Source organism: Anguilla anguilla, chromosome 13 (genome assembly GCF_013347855.1).
Source record: "Anguilla anguilla isolate fAngAng1 chromosome 13, fAngAng1.pri, whole genome shotgun sequence".
Taxonomy (NCBI): domain Eukaryota; kingdom Metazoa; phylum Chordata; class Actinopteri; order Anguilliformes; family Anguillidae; genus Anguilla; species Anguilla anguilla.
Window position 1 is genome coordinate 22592717 of NC_049213.1, and position 15443 is coordinate 22608159.

The 15443-nt window shown below is 43.5% G+C and overlaps 2 protein-coding genes across 2 annotated transcripts; one reads left to right on the forward strand and one right to left on the reverse strand.

The window, feature by feature from the left end:
• The first annotated feature begins 165 nt into the window (after positions 1–165).
• Positions 166–5303, forward strand: pde12 (phosphodiesterase 12). The gene is made up of 3 exons (XM_035387844.1): positions 166–1845; positions 3762–3840; positions 4383–5303. Exons 1-3 carry the CDS (start codon positions 559–561, stop codon positions 4823–4825), a joined length of 1809 nt encoding a protein of 602 aa, XP_035243735.1. The 5' UTR covers positions 166–558; the 3' UTR covers positions 4826–5303.
• Positions 5304–7875: 2572 nt separating this feature from the next.
• LOC118211069 (ADP-ribosylation factor 4) lies at positions 7876–15028 on the reverse strand. The gene is made up of 6 exons (XM_035387847.1): positions 14670–15028; positions 12704–12784; positions 12140–12249; positions 9614–9685; positions 9261–9386; positions 7876–8988 (listed from the first exon to the last, which is right to left on the reverse strand). Exons 1-6 carry the CDS (start codon positions 14734–14736, stop codon positions 8902–8904), a joined length of 543 nt encoding a protein of 180 aa, XP_035243738.1. The 5' UTR covers positions 14737–15028; the 3' UTR covers positions 7876–8901.
• Positions 15029–15443: the final 415 nt, after the last annotated feature.

The window sequence follows — 15443 nt, forward strand, 5'->3', positions numbered from 1 at the left end:
TTTTACTTCTCTTTAACTGTTATTACATTTCTGTGCTAAACTATATTTGATTTGCTGAACGTCAGTCTATACCCACGTCGTTAACAGATCAGATGACCTCACGTCAATGGAGACGCCTCTGAGCGATGTCACTGCTCAGGAACCAATCACAGTGCGAATTTCACACGGTTCTTAGAACCCACATGTAGGCCTGGGCAATCATGGTTCTTCTACCTCTAATCGCTTCAAACCAACTCGTGTTCAGAAAGATTGCGCAGAAACTGGAATTATCGTCCTTGGGAGCAAAATTAATACAAATAAATAAGAGATTTATATTATAGGCTACCAAGCTCGATGTATTTGCAATTATCAATATTTTCGCAAGCTACATTTTTACAGGGTAAAACACGGAAACTCTATATATCTGCATATTAATTACCGTTAGATGTTTCTTGATCGTTGTCAGTTCAGCATATGACACTGGTAAATAACTGTTTCACTAAAACGTAGTTATATAATTTTACATGGAAATCCCGTGTGCCGAATGTGCTGCTCGTAAACAGTGTATTGATTTACCTTATGATCCGTCACATCATCGTTGTACAAACGTTACGTCTACCGGTGTCCATGCATTGGATTTTTAACACAAGACAGTTTTCGAGTAGCACCGTTTGGTCCAGCTGGTTTGGAATCGCGAGGTCATTGTGGTGTCCTAACAATCTAACCCGGCGGTTCTACAGGAGAATGGAGCGAGCAGTGGTGAGATGTGTTCCTTGGGAATCCAAGCTAACAATATCATTTACCTTGGACGGCAGTCAGAAGCACATGCTGCGGGACCAGACGGAAGAACTTGGTAAAGCATTGGGCAGAATTTCAAACAGTATCATTAAGGGCCTGGGCAAAGCGCGAAAGTCCAAGAAGAACAAGACGGAGCAGACTGAAGTTGTGGAACCGGTTGTGAGACTGTACTACAATGGTGACTTCGTAGCTGAGGATGCACTGAATGCTGACGCCTGGCAGGACGGGGCAGTGTTGCACGTGGGGGATAACAAGTACAAAGTTGAGAGGAACCCACCGAGCTTCACCATCACGGAACTCCCTGGGTCTGTTTTGGCTGGTTTTCCAGTATGCCCAAAACTGGCGATTGAGTTCGGGGAACTGAAGCACTGTATTTTTAAATGGTATCGAGAGAGCGCTCCAAATTCGGGGAGTGAGGGGCGAGAAGAATGTTGGGACGAGGCAGGCGGTGAACGTGTGTTTACGCCATCAAATTCTGACATTGGGTTAAAGTTGAAGCTGAAATGCATTCCTGGAGATGGTGCAAAATGCGGAGTGGCTAAAGAGCTTGTGACTGCTGCAGTTGAAGCTGGACCAGGAACGTGCACCTTTGACAATCGGCATATGTACACCAGCAAAGTCACAGACGACTCAACTATCAGAGTTGTATCCTACAACATTTTAGCTGATGTTTATGCACAAACGGATTTTTCGAAAACTGTCTTGTATCCGTACTGTGCTCCTTATGCACTGGGACTCGACTACAGACAGAACCTAATAAAGAAAGAGTTATCAGGCTATAACGCTGACATAGTTTGTCTCCAGGAAGTGGACAAGGGAGTTTTCAATGACAGCCTGTCACCGGCCCTTGACGCTTTTGACATGAGTGGTGTCTTCAGGATCAAAGAGAAACAGCACGAGGGCTTGGCGACCTTTTTCAGGAGGTCCAAATTTAAATGGCTAAGCCAACATGACATAACGCTGAGGGATGCGTTGATGTCAGATCCGCTTCACAGTGAGCTGTTGGATAAAATATCTGCTAATCCAACCTTGAAGGAGAAGGTGGTACAAAGATCCACTACGTTACAGGTATTTATAGTATTTTCTTTTGATTCAACAGTCCTACTGTGGAAGGATGCCTGGGTTTTCCCTTTTAATAAGATGAAAACATGGCATTGGTCTTCTTTTTTGTGTTTTAGGCCGACAACAGTAACCAACCAACCGTGGACCCATTTTCTTCAATATTACCAGATTACAATCATTAACATTCTGATGTTTTTCAAACAATGTCAGTTGCTTTCCATATGCAATGTCACATTAAAATGACAGCATGTATTTTCTGATATTGTTACGGTATGGGTTTTATCTTTCTATATGTTCTTCCTCTTATAACTGACTGCTGTCTTAAACTAGGATTTTGACTTCAAGCAGTCTTTGCTAATGTTACAGACTGTAAGCCTGGACAATGGGCCTACTTGTTGGCCATTTAATTGTACATGAAATGGAACACCCTATAGAACAAAATATACACTGACATTTTATTTCAAGTCGTGCCAAACACACACTGTATGCATACACTCATACACATTTGTGTTTGTGATTTTGATTTCAAGATGCTAAATCATGTTTTCCTGATGGTGTTCCCAGTCTATGGTGCAATAATATGCAGTATTTATCACAAAGTTGAACATGAACTTGGAACAGCTCACAGGGAACAATCAATTAGCATAAAGCATCAATTTGCACAACTCAAACTAAAGCGATACTGCAAATGGTGGGATGAGGCTCAGTATACGTATGGCTACATTCTGTAAATCCCCTTTAAATGAAGGATATCTGTAAAGAACTGAACAGGCACGTGTCATATTGGCTGCGGCTGCTTTTCTGGACTTGCCCTTGTGCTCTCTAGTGGTTAAATATTGTCATTGCAAAGAGTTGCAAAGACAGTGAGGAGAGCTACTGTGTACTGCTGCTTTCTTTTGTCTCAACAAAGACAGTTTCCAGAATTTCATCCCACCATTCTGGAATGGCAGTTATTTGGGTGGGGAGGGGGACTGCAGTGGTGCACAGTGGTGAATGAAGACCGGTGCATGAGCTGCAATGCATTAATCCACAGCGCCCCCGTGTGGGTGTATACTAGTGTAACGCCCAGGTCTCTGACTCATGATTTATTCGTAATGTCAGGGTCTGATTGTGAGGTAAGGCCGTTTCGGTCACCAGTCCTCACAGACACAAATGTTGTAGTCTAAATGTTCTGTTTTGTAAATGAAGCTTCATTCGGACACAAGGGGCCATGTTATTAACAAAGCTGGTGTGATCAAGCCAAAATGCATGCTGTTACAAATAATGAGCTGCATGACTGCAGAGTGGAGTGACGGTGAGCTCCATAAGTAAATATGTCGTTTGAGACAGACATATTTTTTCTTGATTTGGCTCTGTGCTCCACATTGTTAGATCTGCAATCAAACCATTCACGTGGTTTAAGTGCAGATTCTCAGCTTTTATTACAGGGTATTATATGTAGGCCTATATTTTTTGGTTTCATGATGTAGAAATCCCCCCTCCCCCATTTCAGAGCGCCATAATGTTTGGGACATGTTAATGTTATGTAAATTAGTCTTGTTTAGTACTTTGTCGCATATCCTTTGCATGTAATGACTGCTTGAAGTCTGTGACCCGTTAGACATCACCAGGTGCTGAGCATGTTCTCTGGTAATGGTCTGCCAGGCTGATACTGCAGACATCTTCGGCTCCTGCTTGTTTTGGGGGCTAGTTTTTATTTAAGCAGATGAACCACATGTTCATTTGGATTCAGATCTGGTGAATGACTATACCCACTTGCCAATACCCACTTTGAAAAAATCCTTTAGTACTCGTTTGTTTGGCATCATTGTCATGCTGCAGGATGAAGCGCTGTCCAAACATTGCCTTTGCCCCAAACATTATGGAGCTCACTGTATGTGCACTTTGTAGCCTATATGTTTGTTTTGCTTCTTTTCCCCCAGGTGAGTGTGCTTCAGTCTCTGAACGACCCCTCCAAGAAACTTTGTGTTGCCAATACCCACTTATACTGGCACCCCAAAGGTAATTGTACTGAAGATATACAGTATATATATGTGTGTGTGTGTGTGTGTGTGTGTGTGTGTGTGTGTGTGCGCGCATGTAGTATTCTGCTAATTTGAGTCAGGCAATAAACATTTAGCTAGCTGGCTAGGGTGACACAAAAGACCTGGTTCAAGTAAGTGTTTGAAATGCTTTAGCTCTTAAGATGCCAGTAAAACACATTTCTGTAGATCCCCAAGACTTTTCAACAAATCAAGCAACTAAGCCAAACCATGCAATCGTAATCTTTGTGAGTGTTGACACATTTCCTTTTTCATTTTATCAGTAACCTGCTGGAATATTTATGCTATCTAAAGGAATTAATTGTTTCTGAATAGTTGCTTGGTACAGGTTTAGTGGCACACTGAATTGCAATGTTAGCATGCTGACGGAGAGGTACTGGCTGTATTGGGGAACCTGCGTCTCACTGTGTCCTGGCTGTTTTGGGGGAAACTGTGTTTCTCACTGTGTCCTGGCTGTTTTGGGGGAAACTGCATTTCTCACTGTGTCCTTGCTGTGTGCAGGAGGAAACATACGCCTGATCCAGATGGCCATCGCCCTGAGGCACCTCAGCCGGGTGACGTCAGAGGAGCACCCAGGGGTCCCGCTGCTCTTTGCGGGCGACTTCAACAGCACGCCCTCGTCAGGGCTCTTCCAGCTGCTCAGCCAGGGGTCGGTGCCCGAGAATCAGGGGGACTGGGCGTCGGGCGGGCCGGAGGAGCTGTGCCCCCTGGCACTGACGTGCCCCTTCCAGCTGAGCAGCGCCTGCGGGGAGCCCGCCTACACCAACTACGTGGGCGGCTTCTACGGCTGCCTGGACTACGTGCTGGTGGAGCCCCGTGCCCTGCAGGTAGAGCAGGCCATCCCCATGCCCAGCCACCAGGAGGTCACCACCCACCAGGCCCTGCCCAGCGTCGCCCACCCCTCCGACCACATCGCCCTTGTCTGCGACCTCCGCTGGAACTGAAACGGCTGGCACCGCCGCCGCTCCGGCAGGTGCACCGGCCAGATTTGGCACAGCGGTAAATTAAAAATTAATTAAAGGTTATTGCAGATAAAAAATTTGCTGACGTATTATGAATGAAACACATGATTTTAATAACACTAATGACAAGTCTTCTTAAAATGTCTCACTGTAAGTGTGCTGATATAGAATCAGTTTAGCCTCTTCATTTGCAGTGGATAAGGTCAGTATAAGGACGGGGAAGTCTGATCCCAAATCCACACTCTTTTTCTTAGACGCTTTTTGAAAACGGGCTCAGGTCTGATGTGTCTGCTCATAGCCTGTTAACACCAAGGGGGAATTGGCTGTGCCAGTCTGATGTCTGTTTGGTAGCATGTGCTCATTCAGTTTCACTCTGAAATACAGCCTGTGTGCAACAAACACCCTGTCTGCATTTTATATCCCGTATTGCAACTAATAAATTAAATTGGAATTAAATGTCTATGGTTTAGTCTAAACTAAAATGTGATTTCTTGCCTTCGAATAGGGGGATTTTCCTGGGTTATATTCCTTAACAGCACCACTGTACATAGGGTGGAAAGTGTCAAATTTACCACTAAAGACCAAAGATTTTCAACCATGGTGAAATTAGGTATTGCTCTGCATGAAAATGATTTGCAATAACAACTGATGAAGAGATTGACTGCAACATCACAGTATAGTACTACAGAAGTCATGCTTTAAGCATTCAGACTGAAATCCTTGGCTATTTCAACCACAGAATTAAAATTGGCAAATGCAGCTATTAACTTTGTTATTAATTGGGTACATAATAGATGGCATACGTATGCTGCTCTCAAAGCTCAAGCTTAAAGCTCATGTTCTGTTCTGTTATTCTTTTCATCTGACATGGCTAGAAATATTTCCAATAAACACAGAAATATAAGTCTCTCTCTACCACATCATTCTGCCTGTACACAAGTTAGGGTGATTGAAACGGGTCTGGACCAAACAAAATACTGTGTGAACTAGCTAATGTTAAATTCATGGCCAGCCTAACTGCTAATAGCAACATGTTTAGCCAATCTTGGTTAGCTAACGTCAACTATTACTAGCACTAGAGTTGCCAAGTTTAGAATTAGTAAAAACCAGACAACATGAACAGCTATGGGGTGGGGGGATAGCAATATCAGAACAGAAATACTAGGTCACCAATCCTTCTCTGTGGGGCCAATATGGGAGCATAAATATGTGAATCTTCATAAAAACTGTGAGCACACCCTCTCTACGGCTGAAAAGAAATTCCATAGAAACTCTCCTAACATGGCTGTGAGCTATTATGCCTCCCCTCATTCACCTTCAGCGACAGGAAGTAGCTCAGAGAACAATGCACAGTTCCTCTCAACCACCACAGCAAGGACTTCTATGCAGGCCAAGCACACACACACACACACACACACACACTAATACAAAAAGGAAAAAGACACAGCACTGCTGCATGAGTGAGTTTTCTCAAAAAGTGTTGAGGCTTAATGATTATCAACTGGGACACAGTCACACCAGAATGAGCCAGGCACTGTGATGAACAGCCCCAGGCCCAGACAAAGGCCTGAAAAAGTACAGATGAGTTGACTTTTTTTGTTGTTGTTGCTATGGATGGCAATTTTGTGACGAAGTTTATCTCAGTAGGAACTGTGGCACAAAGCGCTGCTTTATGAAACGGGGACTGCTCATGGTCTTTTTGCACGGACATGGTTCTCTTGCCGTGGAATGCTGCACTGACTGCTTGAACCCTAGAACTGCTGTTTTTAGTCTTTAAAATGCTGACTGAGCATGTGAGTTTGGAGTAAAAAAGATCAAAATATGATCAAAAATGTAACACTTCAGCACAATGTGACAACACTCTCCAAGGGTCTGAATAGTTTTGGAAGGGGTGTGTGTGTGCTGTATGTATAACGTGAGCCTTGTGTGTAAACTACCAGTGGGGCCCAACAATCAATGTGGGAACTGGAGTATTAGGTGCATTCTTCTGAAGCCAGACAGGCATAGTTCAGCATTTGTAAATCCGAAAACCATCTGGAACCCCTCCTACACTGGTGTCAGAATGCCAGCTTCCAGTACGGTGTTTACAACTATTTCTCTAAACTTATCCCACATGCACACGGACAAAAGCGGTCCCTGCATGCACACTTGCATGGTTGGGCGCTTGGTGTGCATGATCATGCGCTTAGAGTTCGGGTGCAAGTGCGTCCCATTCATAAAATAATTTTTAAAAAGCTGTCGTGTTTGATGTGTGCTTTATGCAGACTCACTTGGGAGCGGTATTTGGCTGAGTGCACAGACCCACAATGCACTAAGTTGGGAGGTTTACTGTTGACGGCAGTCAAGTGGTTGCCAGCTTGTGTGTTTACTGGAGGAAAATGCCACCAAAGAAATATAAATGCACAATGTTCGCAAAAATGCAAATGTTGTAACTATAGATTTAATTCATATGGCAACATCAAGATGGTATTGTTAATGTAAATATGTTAGCAAGATCAGTTAATTTCTGTACTTAGCAAGCAGAGGTATTAGTAGGCATTAATAGCTGTGTGACTACAATAAATTATTTAGAATGGGGACCACGGAACAAAAAGTGAATCCCAACTGTTTTTAAAATCCCTCTGCACTTGGGCGCTTGATACATATTTGCACACTATATGTAAATTTACATTCCACATCACAGTAAATCACCAAAATGTGCAAGTACCCAAGCGCACTTAGTGTAGAGAAATGAAACATCCCAACAGCAGGAAGTCCACGATTCATTCTGTACATCAGATGGATTCAACTTAGTTCCAAGGACAAAGCAGAAGCGCTTTCTGCCAATTTGGACTACCTGTGGTACGGTCTGACTCATCCTCTTACTTGACACGGACAGGTCACCTTCACCTGCAGCTAATCAGCAGCACCAGTTAAAAATACTGTATTCATTATTTTGGTGCTAATCACTTGCCCAAAGTACAAGCAGCCTCCTCAGACTCCATGCAGTCATGATGGTACAAAGAGACCAAAACTCACGGGCAAGTCTCAGCACGGGTTTTCAATAATTTTATTAGGAATTATAATGGTAAATGGGAATATGATAAAGCTCATATTGGAAAGTTATTTGATCCAAAAATTACAAAATCACAGGGAAATAAAATCCCAAATGTATCTTCCAATTTCAGTGGCAGACATGGTGATTAAGCTGAAACAAGATTTTAATCAAATCGGATAAAGAAAAAACCTGTATCAAAATGGGGTTGTGGCTTAACTTGGAAACTAATCTAGTAACTTAAAATACATACTTCTTCAAAACGAAATCTTTCGTGTCAATGAGGTGTTAAATTAGGGACACAGATTCTTCTTCCAGGCCTTTTCTCTGCAGCAGAGTGCAGAAACGGCACTTGAATCTTGAAGGATCAAAGCAGCCCATTGCAACTACAGACAAAACAAAAACAAACTGTCCTCATATTTACAGAGAAAGCTAAAGTCAGAGACAGGATTGCCAGCATGCTTACAGAGCTAGGAATGGCAAAAGTGGACTACAGGAATGGAGGCTAAATGTCCTTAGAACAATTCTGAATGCTTTCAAAAGAGTAACTGGGGGTGGAAGTGTGAAAGTTTCCAAGTACTACTATGGTCCTTATACACACACACACACATCTGCCCTGTAAATTGCCAAAACAAACTGTTTTGCCAGGCCAAGTCCAATGGAACCCCTGATTTAACACCCGCCCACCCTCCCCTAATAATTATTGGCCAGTTCTGAAATACTTTGTGGGATTTGCCTTCACAGTGGCATACTGCTACATGTGCATCAGGAAATGGGCGGTGAATGCTGGCAACAAAGGCATCTGTAAAAAAACAAAACAAAAGTAGAGTGGGAGAGAGAAAGGGGAGGGGATAGGGGAGAGAGAGAGAGAGGAGGGGAGAGGAAGGTGTGCTGTCCGATGCAGTCAGCACTAGGGCACTGGGAACAGTTTAAATGTCAAACTAGTTTTCTTCCTTCCTTCCTCCAGATCAGCTCTGTTGAACATGTCCTTGGTTAATTAACACCTCCAGTCTTCGGTCCAGGCTTAGCGCTTGGAGAGCTGGTCAGACAGCCAGTCCAGCCCCTCGTACAAGCCCGTCCCCTGAGTGGCACAAGTGGCCTGGACGTACCACTGATGGGGGGGAAGAAAACACAAATTAGTACTGGGAGACAACGCCCTCTGGCTTCTGGCTACACTACCTGTAGTTCGATAAAAACCGTAATGGAGAAAACCTAATAAAGCCAGCATATTCAGGAAGGGGGGAGAATGGGGGCAAGATCTGTGTGAGTGTGAGAAGCACCTGCTCTGGAAAACAACAGAGACTCATAACAGACTGCTATGTGCAGACAGGGCAGAGGCCCGCCCCCCGGGGACTGTGTTTGGCTGATGCTCTTGTCACTTACAGTTCTGTTCCTCAGCGTCTGCAGGCCCAGTTTGTCAGTCATTTCGCTGATAGCCATGGCATTGGGCAGATCCTGTTTGTTGGCAAACACCAACAGGACAGCCTCCCTCAGCTCGTCCTCCTGCAGCTGTGGTGTAGAGGAGCAGAGGAGAGGATCAGACAGGGCAATGACATCCTACACTGTCATTGTGGAGCAGACTCAGGCCACACTCAGCAACTGCCAGACACACAAATCAGCTCGACAATTAACTTACTGCTTTAGGCTTACGTTATTCTTCTGCCTGCTGCGTGTGGCCCAGAAACAAGCACAACACAACCACAAGCACAGACGCAGGCCAAAGCACAAGCACTCACCATTTTCAGCAGTTCCTCAGCGGCCTCCTGTGTGCGCTCGCGGTCATTGCTGTCCACCACGAAGATAAGACCCTGCAGCACAGAAACACACAGCTTACAGCACGGGGCTAAGGAAGGAAGGGCTTCAAAACCGACACAATCGCTGGGCCGCAACGGGTTTCAGCCAACGGCACCTCGCCACCCCCCCGCGCTCCTCTGCATCATCACCCGGAGCGGTTCCCTCGTACCGCGGACCGATTCCAGCCCCGCTCGCGCACCCCCCGTGACCTGCCCCACAGGTGTAGTGGCTAACGCCACGTAGCGAACCTGCCCTGGAATCACTAGTGCTATGCCAGTCACGTACAGGCTCAGAGAGCCCTTAAACCTACTCTGCAACTCCGGCAACATTAAATCTCCCACTCAAGGCTGACCACCCCTGCCCAGGGAATTTGCGTGCTGCTAGGCGTGACACAGGGTGCATGCAGGAGAATGCACATTGTATTTGGATTTCCCCAAAGCACCAGCGCTGATAACAGAGTGGAGCAGTGCCACCGTGTCTGTTACTATGGACTGAAATGACCTTTATTTTTGTAACCAGAGTCTCAAACCAAGAGACAGATAGCCAATCAACTTGCTCCAATTAACATATTTTGTAACCAAATTTAGCAATGATCATTTTAAGCTTTAAAAGAACTGGCACAATGCATAAATGATAGAATGGTTTTATCACTATAAAAAATAAACCTTTATCTACCGAGCCCACAAGAAAGCATGCTAAAAAATTCAGGAGAAAATGAGGCTTGAAATGCACCCAGCTAATTGTGCTGAACTATAAATGTCACCAGGAAAAACACCTGAATAAACAGAATGGATAAAACTGGAGCACGTGAAAGAGCATGTGAGAGAGAGAGAGAGAGAGAGAGAGAGAGAGAGAGAGAGAGAAATGAATCTTTTAAATCACTTAAATCGTTTAAAGAATGAATTCAATGTAAATGACACCTTAAGAGGATTTTTTTTAACCAGCCTACATCTGAGGAATGATTAGGAATTTGGCCATGGGGCGATTCACCTCTCTGCCAGCTCTCCATGAGCTCAACTCATTCTGTACCGCAGAATGACACACACGCACACACATACCTGCACACGCACGTACACGCACCCGCACGCGCACACCCGCAAGCACGAATGCACGCACACACACACACAAGCGTATACACACGTATACGCACCCGCACGAACGCACGCGCACACACACAGTCTGCAGAAAGATGCTTAATGTCATCTTCAGCCAAAAGTAAACTGGTTATCTTGGTGAAGGTAGCTAATCTCCATATTGCTGCCATATGTTCTCGTCAACGATAATGTAATCCTGCCCTGCAGCTCAGCAACCATTCATAAAGTTACACTATCACAACCTGTCCACCTCCCATTACATACACACTTCAAATGTGGCCGTCAGCTTGGCTCCGCCCCTCGTTGTGAACACCTGATTGACATCACTACTCGGCAGTAATGTATAAAAAGAGAGGGTGCATAGGTGTTGAGGGAGGCTGTGCAAACTGTGTATTGGGTGCAATGCGTCTGGGAAGGATTTCCATAGAGCTCAGATTACGTTTTCTGTTGAGGCTGACGGTCCAAGTAAGACAATTGTTTTTTAATCTTATTTTTTTGTTGAATGTTCTGTTTTCTTTCTTCTTTTTTTGTTTGTTTAGCCTCAGTTGAGGCCGGCAAGCAGCTAAGCTGCCTGGTTTTAGAGGGACCAACTTTTTTGTTCACCGGGCAATAGAAAGGCTCAACTTGGAGCTAGGCCTTTTGTTGTTTGTCTTTGTTTTCCAATGGAGTTTCAAAATAAAAGTCCTGCCATTGCTTGCCGGAGCCCTACTTGCTGTGGAGTCATGTCAAATTATTGCACGGTTCACATACTCCCAGGCGGCTGACAGTGTAGGGTCACACGGCTACAACTGAACACACACACTAAGAAAAAGACAGTCACTACAGCATGGATGCAGGAAAAACCAGACTAAAAAAAGTGAGTTCAGGATATTCTCACCCAGCTAACAAGTTACATTCCATGCTCACCATTAGGAAGCAAATTCCTGCTCAGTCCGAATGACTGTCAATAAATTCACCCAAACCAATTCCCATAATTATCTGCACATCGTAGATCCAACGCTCATTGCAAAGGGCGCTCATTGCTTTTGCAAGTGGCTCTGCACCACCAACAAGACACTTTATAAATAAAACGCAGCACAACTGTATGTGAAGTGCAAATCGCACCACCTCTCACACTTATAGTGCGAGGAAATCTCTCAACTGTGCCCCTTGGTGCCACAATTTGACTTGTAAATCTGACCATTTCCATCAGCTCAGAGTGCGCAAGGCAACTGGAGCCGAGTGGCAGGCTGCTCAGTGGTTAACTACGCAGCTCTACTCTGATCTGGGGCGGCGGAACACAGTGCAGACAGCAGCCGCCGCAGTTCCGCTCTGCTCCAGCGGTTAAGGAAACATTGGCTTTCGGGCAGGTGGCAGACGGGCAGGTGAGGCTACCTGAGTATTTTGGAAGTAATGCCTCCAAAGGGGTCTGATCTTGTCCTGGCCACCCACGTCCCATACTGTGAAGCAGATATTCTTGTATTCTACGGTCTCCACGTTGAACCCTGAGCATAGAAGGGCACATGCAAAAGCAATTACAGGACACGCAATGAATAAAGCATCTTTAGGGAACCACAATGTTTAATCCTGAATATTGCATCGTTTCCTTTAATATTGATAAAATAAAGTAAACCCATTAAAACTGTGTGTGTGTTGGGGGGGGGGGGGGCCTTCTTGATTTTCTATAATTTAATGGCTCAAAATTTGAACTATTGTAAACTACAGGATGGGTATTACTTCTACATTGTAAATAATTAGGCAAAAGAAAACAGGAAAGGATAACAAGACAGCACTTCAATTGTGTTATTATATACAAATAATTAAGTGAGTTACTTCATTACAATATTTCAAAATATATATTGCATGCATGATTAGAACACGTAAACAATAACAAAACACAAAGATCATGTTGGAACAAACTGAATTTCCATTCTACTGCCACCTCCAAAGAGTTCTTACCAATGGTGGGAATTGTCGTAACAATTTCCCCAAGCTTCAGTTTGTAGAGTATAGTGGTCTTCCCTGCAGCATCCAAACCGACTAAGAGAAAGAAAATACAAACATTTACCTCACAGCACATTGCAACATATCTACAGTCAATGTTCTCCATTGTTTCCCTCAAGAAGCAATACACAAGAGAAATCAGTGCTTAGAACAATTTTCATTAAATACAAGAGACAGAACCATGGTAACAGCCTAATTTCCAGGTATATTTAAGATCTGCATTCAGCTACATTAAATGAAAAGAACTCACAACCACAAGAACATCCATGGATGCAAGGTCAAGATATATGTAGGCGTCAAACAGCTGACAAAAAAACAAACATCTAATCAAACAGAATTCTGTATCCACAATGTGAAACAGAACTCATGCAGCAACAGAAGTAAAGCACTGCACAGGAATGGCTCATTATTCCTTAACAGTACTTCAGCAGATTCTAAAATAAAAAATAAATAAAATACACACAAGGACACATTTTCAAAAGTAGACAACAAATAACAAAGGAAACTGCGTTCAGAGGTCAATAAATGTCATAATATTCCTCAAAGCATTGAAAGATCATAATGTTTCGATGCGAGAGAATAATCCCCGACTGGTAGGTCTTCAAGTCGAATAACACTGGTCTGAAACACATGAAATGGAATGAAATGTTGCCTTTCAAGTGCGGTGCAAATGCGGATCCAATTTCCGGTTAGTCGAGACTACTGTTAGTCGACTATAACGCTAAGTGAGAGGAGCTCAAGACAGAAGACGCTTAATAGAGGGGCTGTGGATGTCCTATCTAAACAGCCACGTTAGTGTTACCATCCACGGTTAAGTTACCAAGGAAAACTCCCGCATTCTTTACATTCCACATCTGTAACCATGCAGTCAGTCATCATAGGTCATGGCAGCAAGCAAACATCTAAAGTGTCATAAACTCAATAATAATAATAATAATAATAAACGATTATTTAATGTAAGAAAGACTGAAAGTGGATAAAATATATTTAAATGGTCACCATATTGGTCACCACTCGCGTCACCAAGAATGACCAACTTAACTCTGAACTGAAACGAATGCATGCGAGTAATTAACTATGTCACAAACTCAACTGCCAAATACCATTAGCATAACTAGGCAACACCCAGGGATAGGCACAGTAAGTTAACATCAGTTAATATTACAATTTAGCGTGTTTATCGGCCTTGTTACCAGGCAGCAAAAGGCTGGCGTTAATAAACATTTGATCTCAAATCATGCTAACGTGACGTTAGCTCGCTATCTTATCTAGCCAAGTAAGTAAAGTTAGCTAGGCTAGCCATTAAAACTGCCAAATATGCCCCAGACTAAGCACCGTGTATATAACGTCAATTTCCTTTTCCAGATGTCACGTCCTGACCTGACTACTAGCTATAGCTGTTAGCTATAACCTAGTTGAGGCAATGGTAGCATATGCTACTTGGCAAGCTAGCCGGCTGCCACATGTCACTTTCACTCCAAGATACTAACTTTGGTTTTCCAAGTACTATTTTAGTGAACGGCCAAATCATCTAGTAAGAAATTATTCTGTGATCCAGCCAGCTAACCACAAGTCAATACGCATTCTTTTCAAGCTAGCAAGTTAGCCATCGCGCTAATTAGTCAATTAGCACGGTAACGTTGTAGCCTGCTGGTAATGTTACGAAGTTATGGAGGGCCCAAAAGATGCAAAGTTAAAGACTACAGAAAAAAAAGTTTTCCTGAAGAGTTTACAGTAACGAGCGCAATTTTGTGTTAACATGACACTGAAACAGGACGGCGGGCGTTTTCCAGGCAGCAAAATGGCATTGCCTGTTATTTTAAACCTATGTAACTAATAGATAGTTACAATGCCATTTCTAACAACTTCAGTAACGTTAGACAGTTACCAGTAACATTCCTAACGTTAACAAAAAACTCACCCATCAGGATCCTCATTTGTTTCTTCCCAAAAAGACGGCTTAAGACACTGGAAATTGTGAGGCCCATCTTTGTCGCCAAATCAATTTAGCTAGAGCTAACTAGCTACTTGAAATTAAACTGTCTATCTATAACTTCGTTTTTGGATGTAATGTGCGCTTTGTTCTTCCCTCTCGTTCAGCCCTCCTCTTCGGCACGTTTATTACAATCTTCTAGCCGTACCCAGTTAAAAATGAAGTGGGGAAAGACAATTTATACAAGCTAACACCCAAGAAGTGCGGAGATGGATTCGACTACGTTGCGTGAATGAAAAAGGCTGGGGCTTTTCGGGTCTCTCTCTGCCACGTCACGCTCCCTCTTGAGCAGCAATTCCAACGCGGACAAAATGACGTCACGGGCGCCACATCCCTACATGCATCGCAGCCATGCAGTCTTAACCCGTTCCACATTTCCCGAAGGAAGATCTAAAACACAATGCACGTCATTTTGTAAACATTTGAAATGCAGTTTTACAAATGTTTCAACAATAAATAAACCATTTATAGTCGCACCACTGTGTTACCAATATAATAGTGCCGTGTTTTCTCTATACAGCAGGTTAAACACGTTTAATTTCTCTTAACAAGTGTAATATAAACCCAAGATATTGAAACCTGAAAATTCAATCATTATATTGCAAACGTGCAGGTTTATATGCACCATATCCAAATGCAACCAGGTTGTGGGATGCTTTTGTTCTTTGTTCTACTACCCTCTCAACTGTGTGTATATACTAT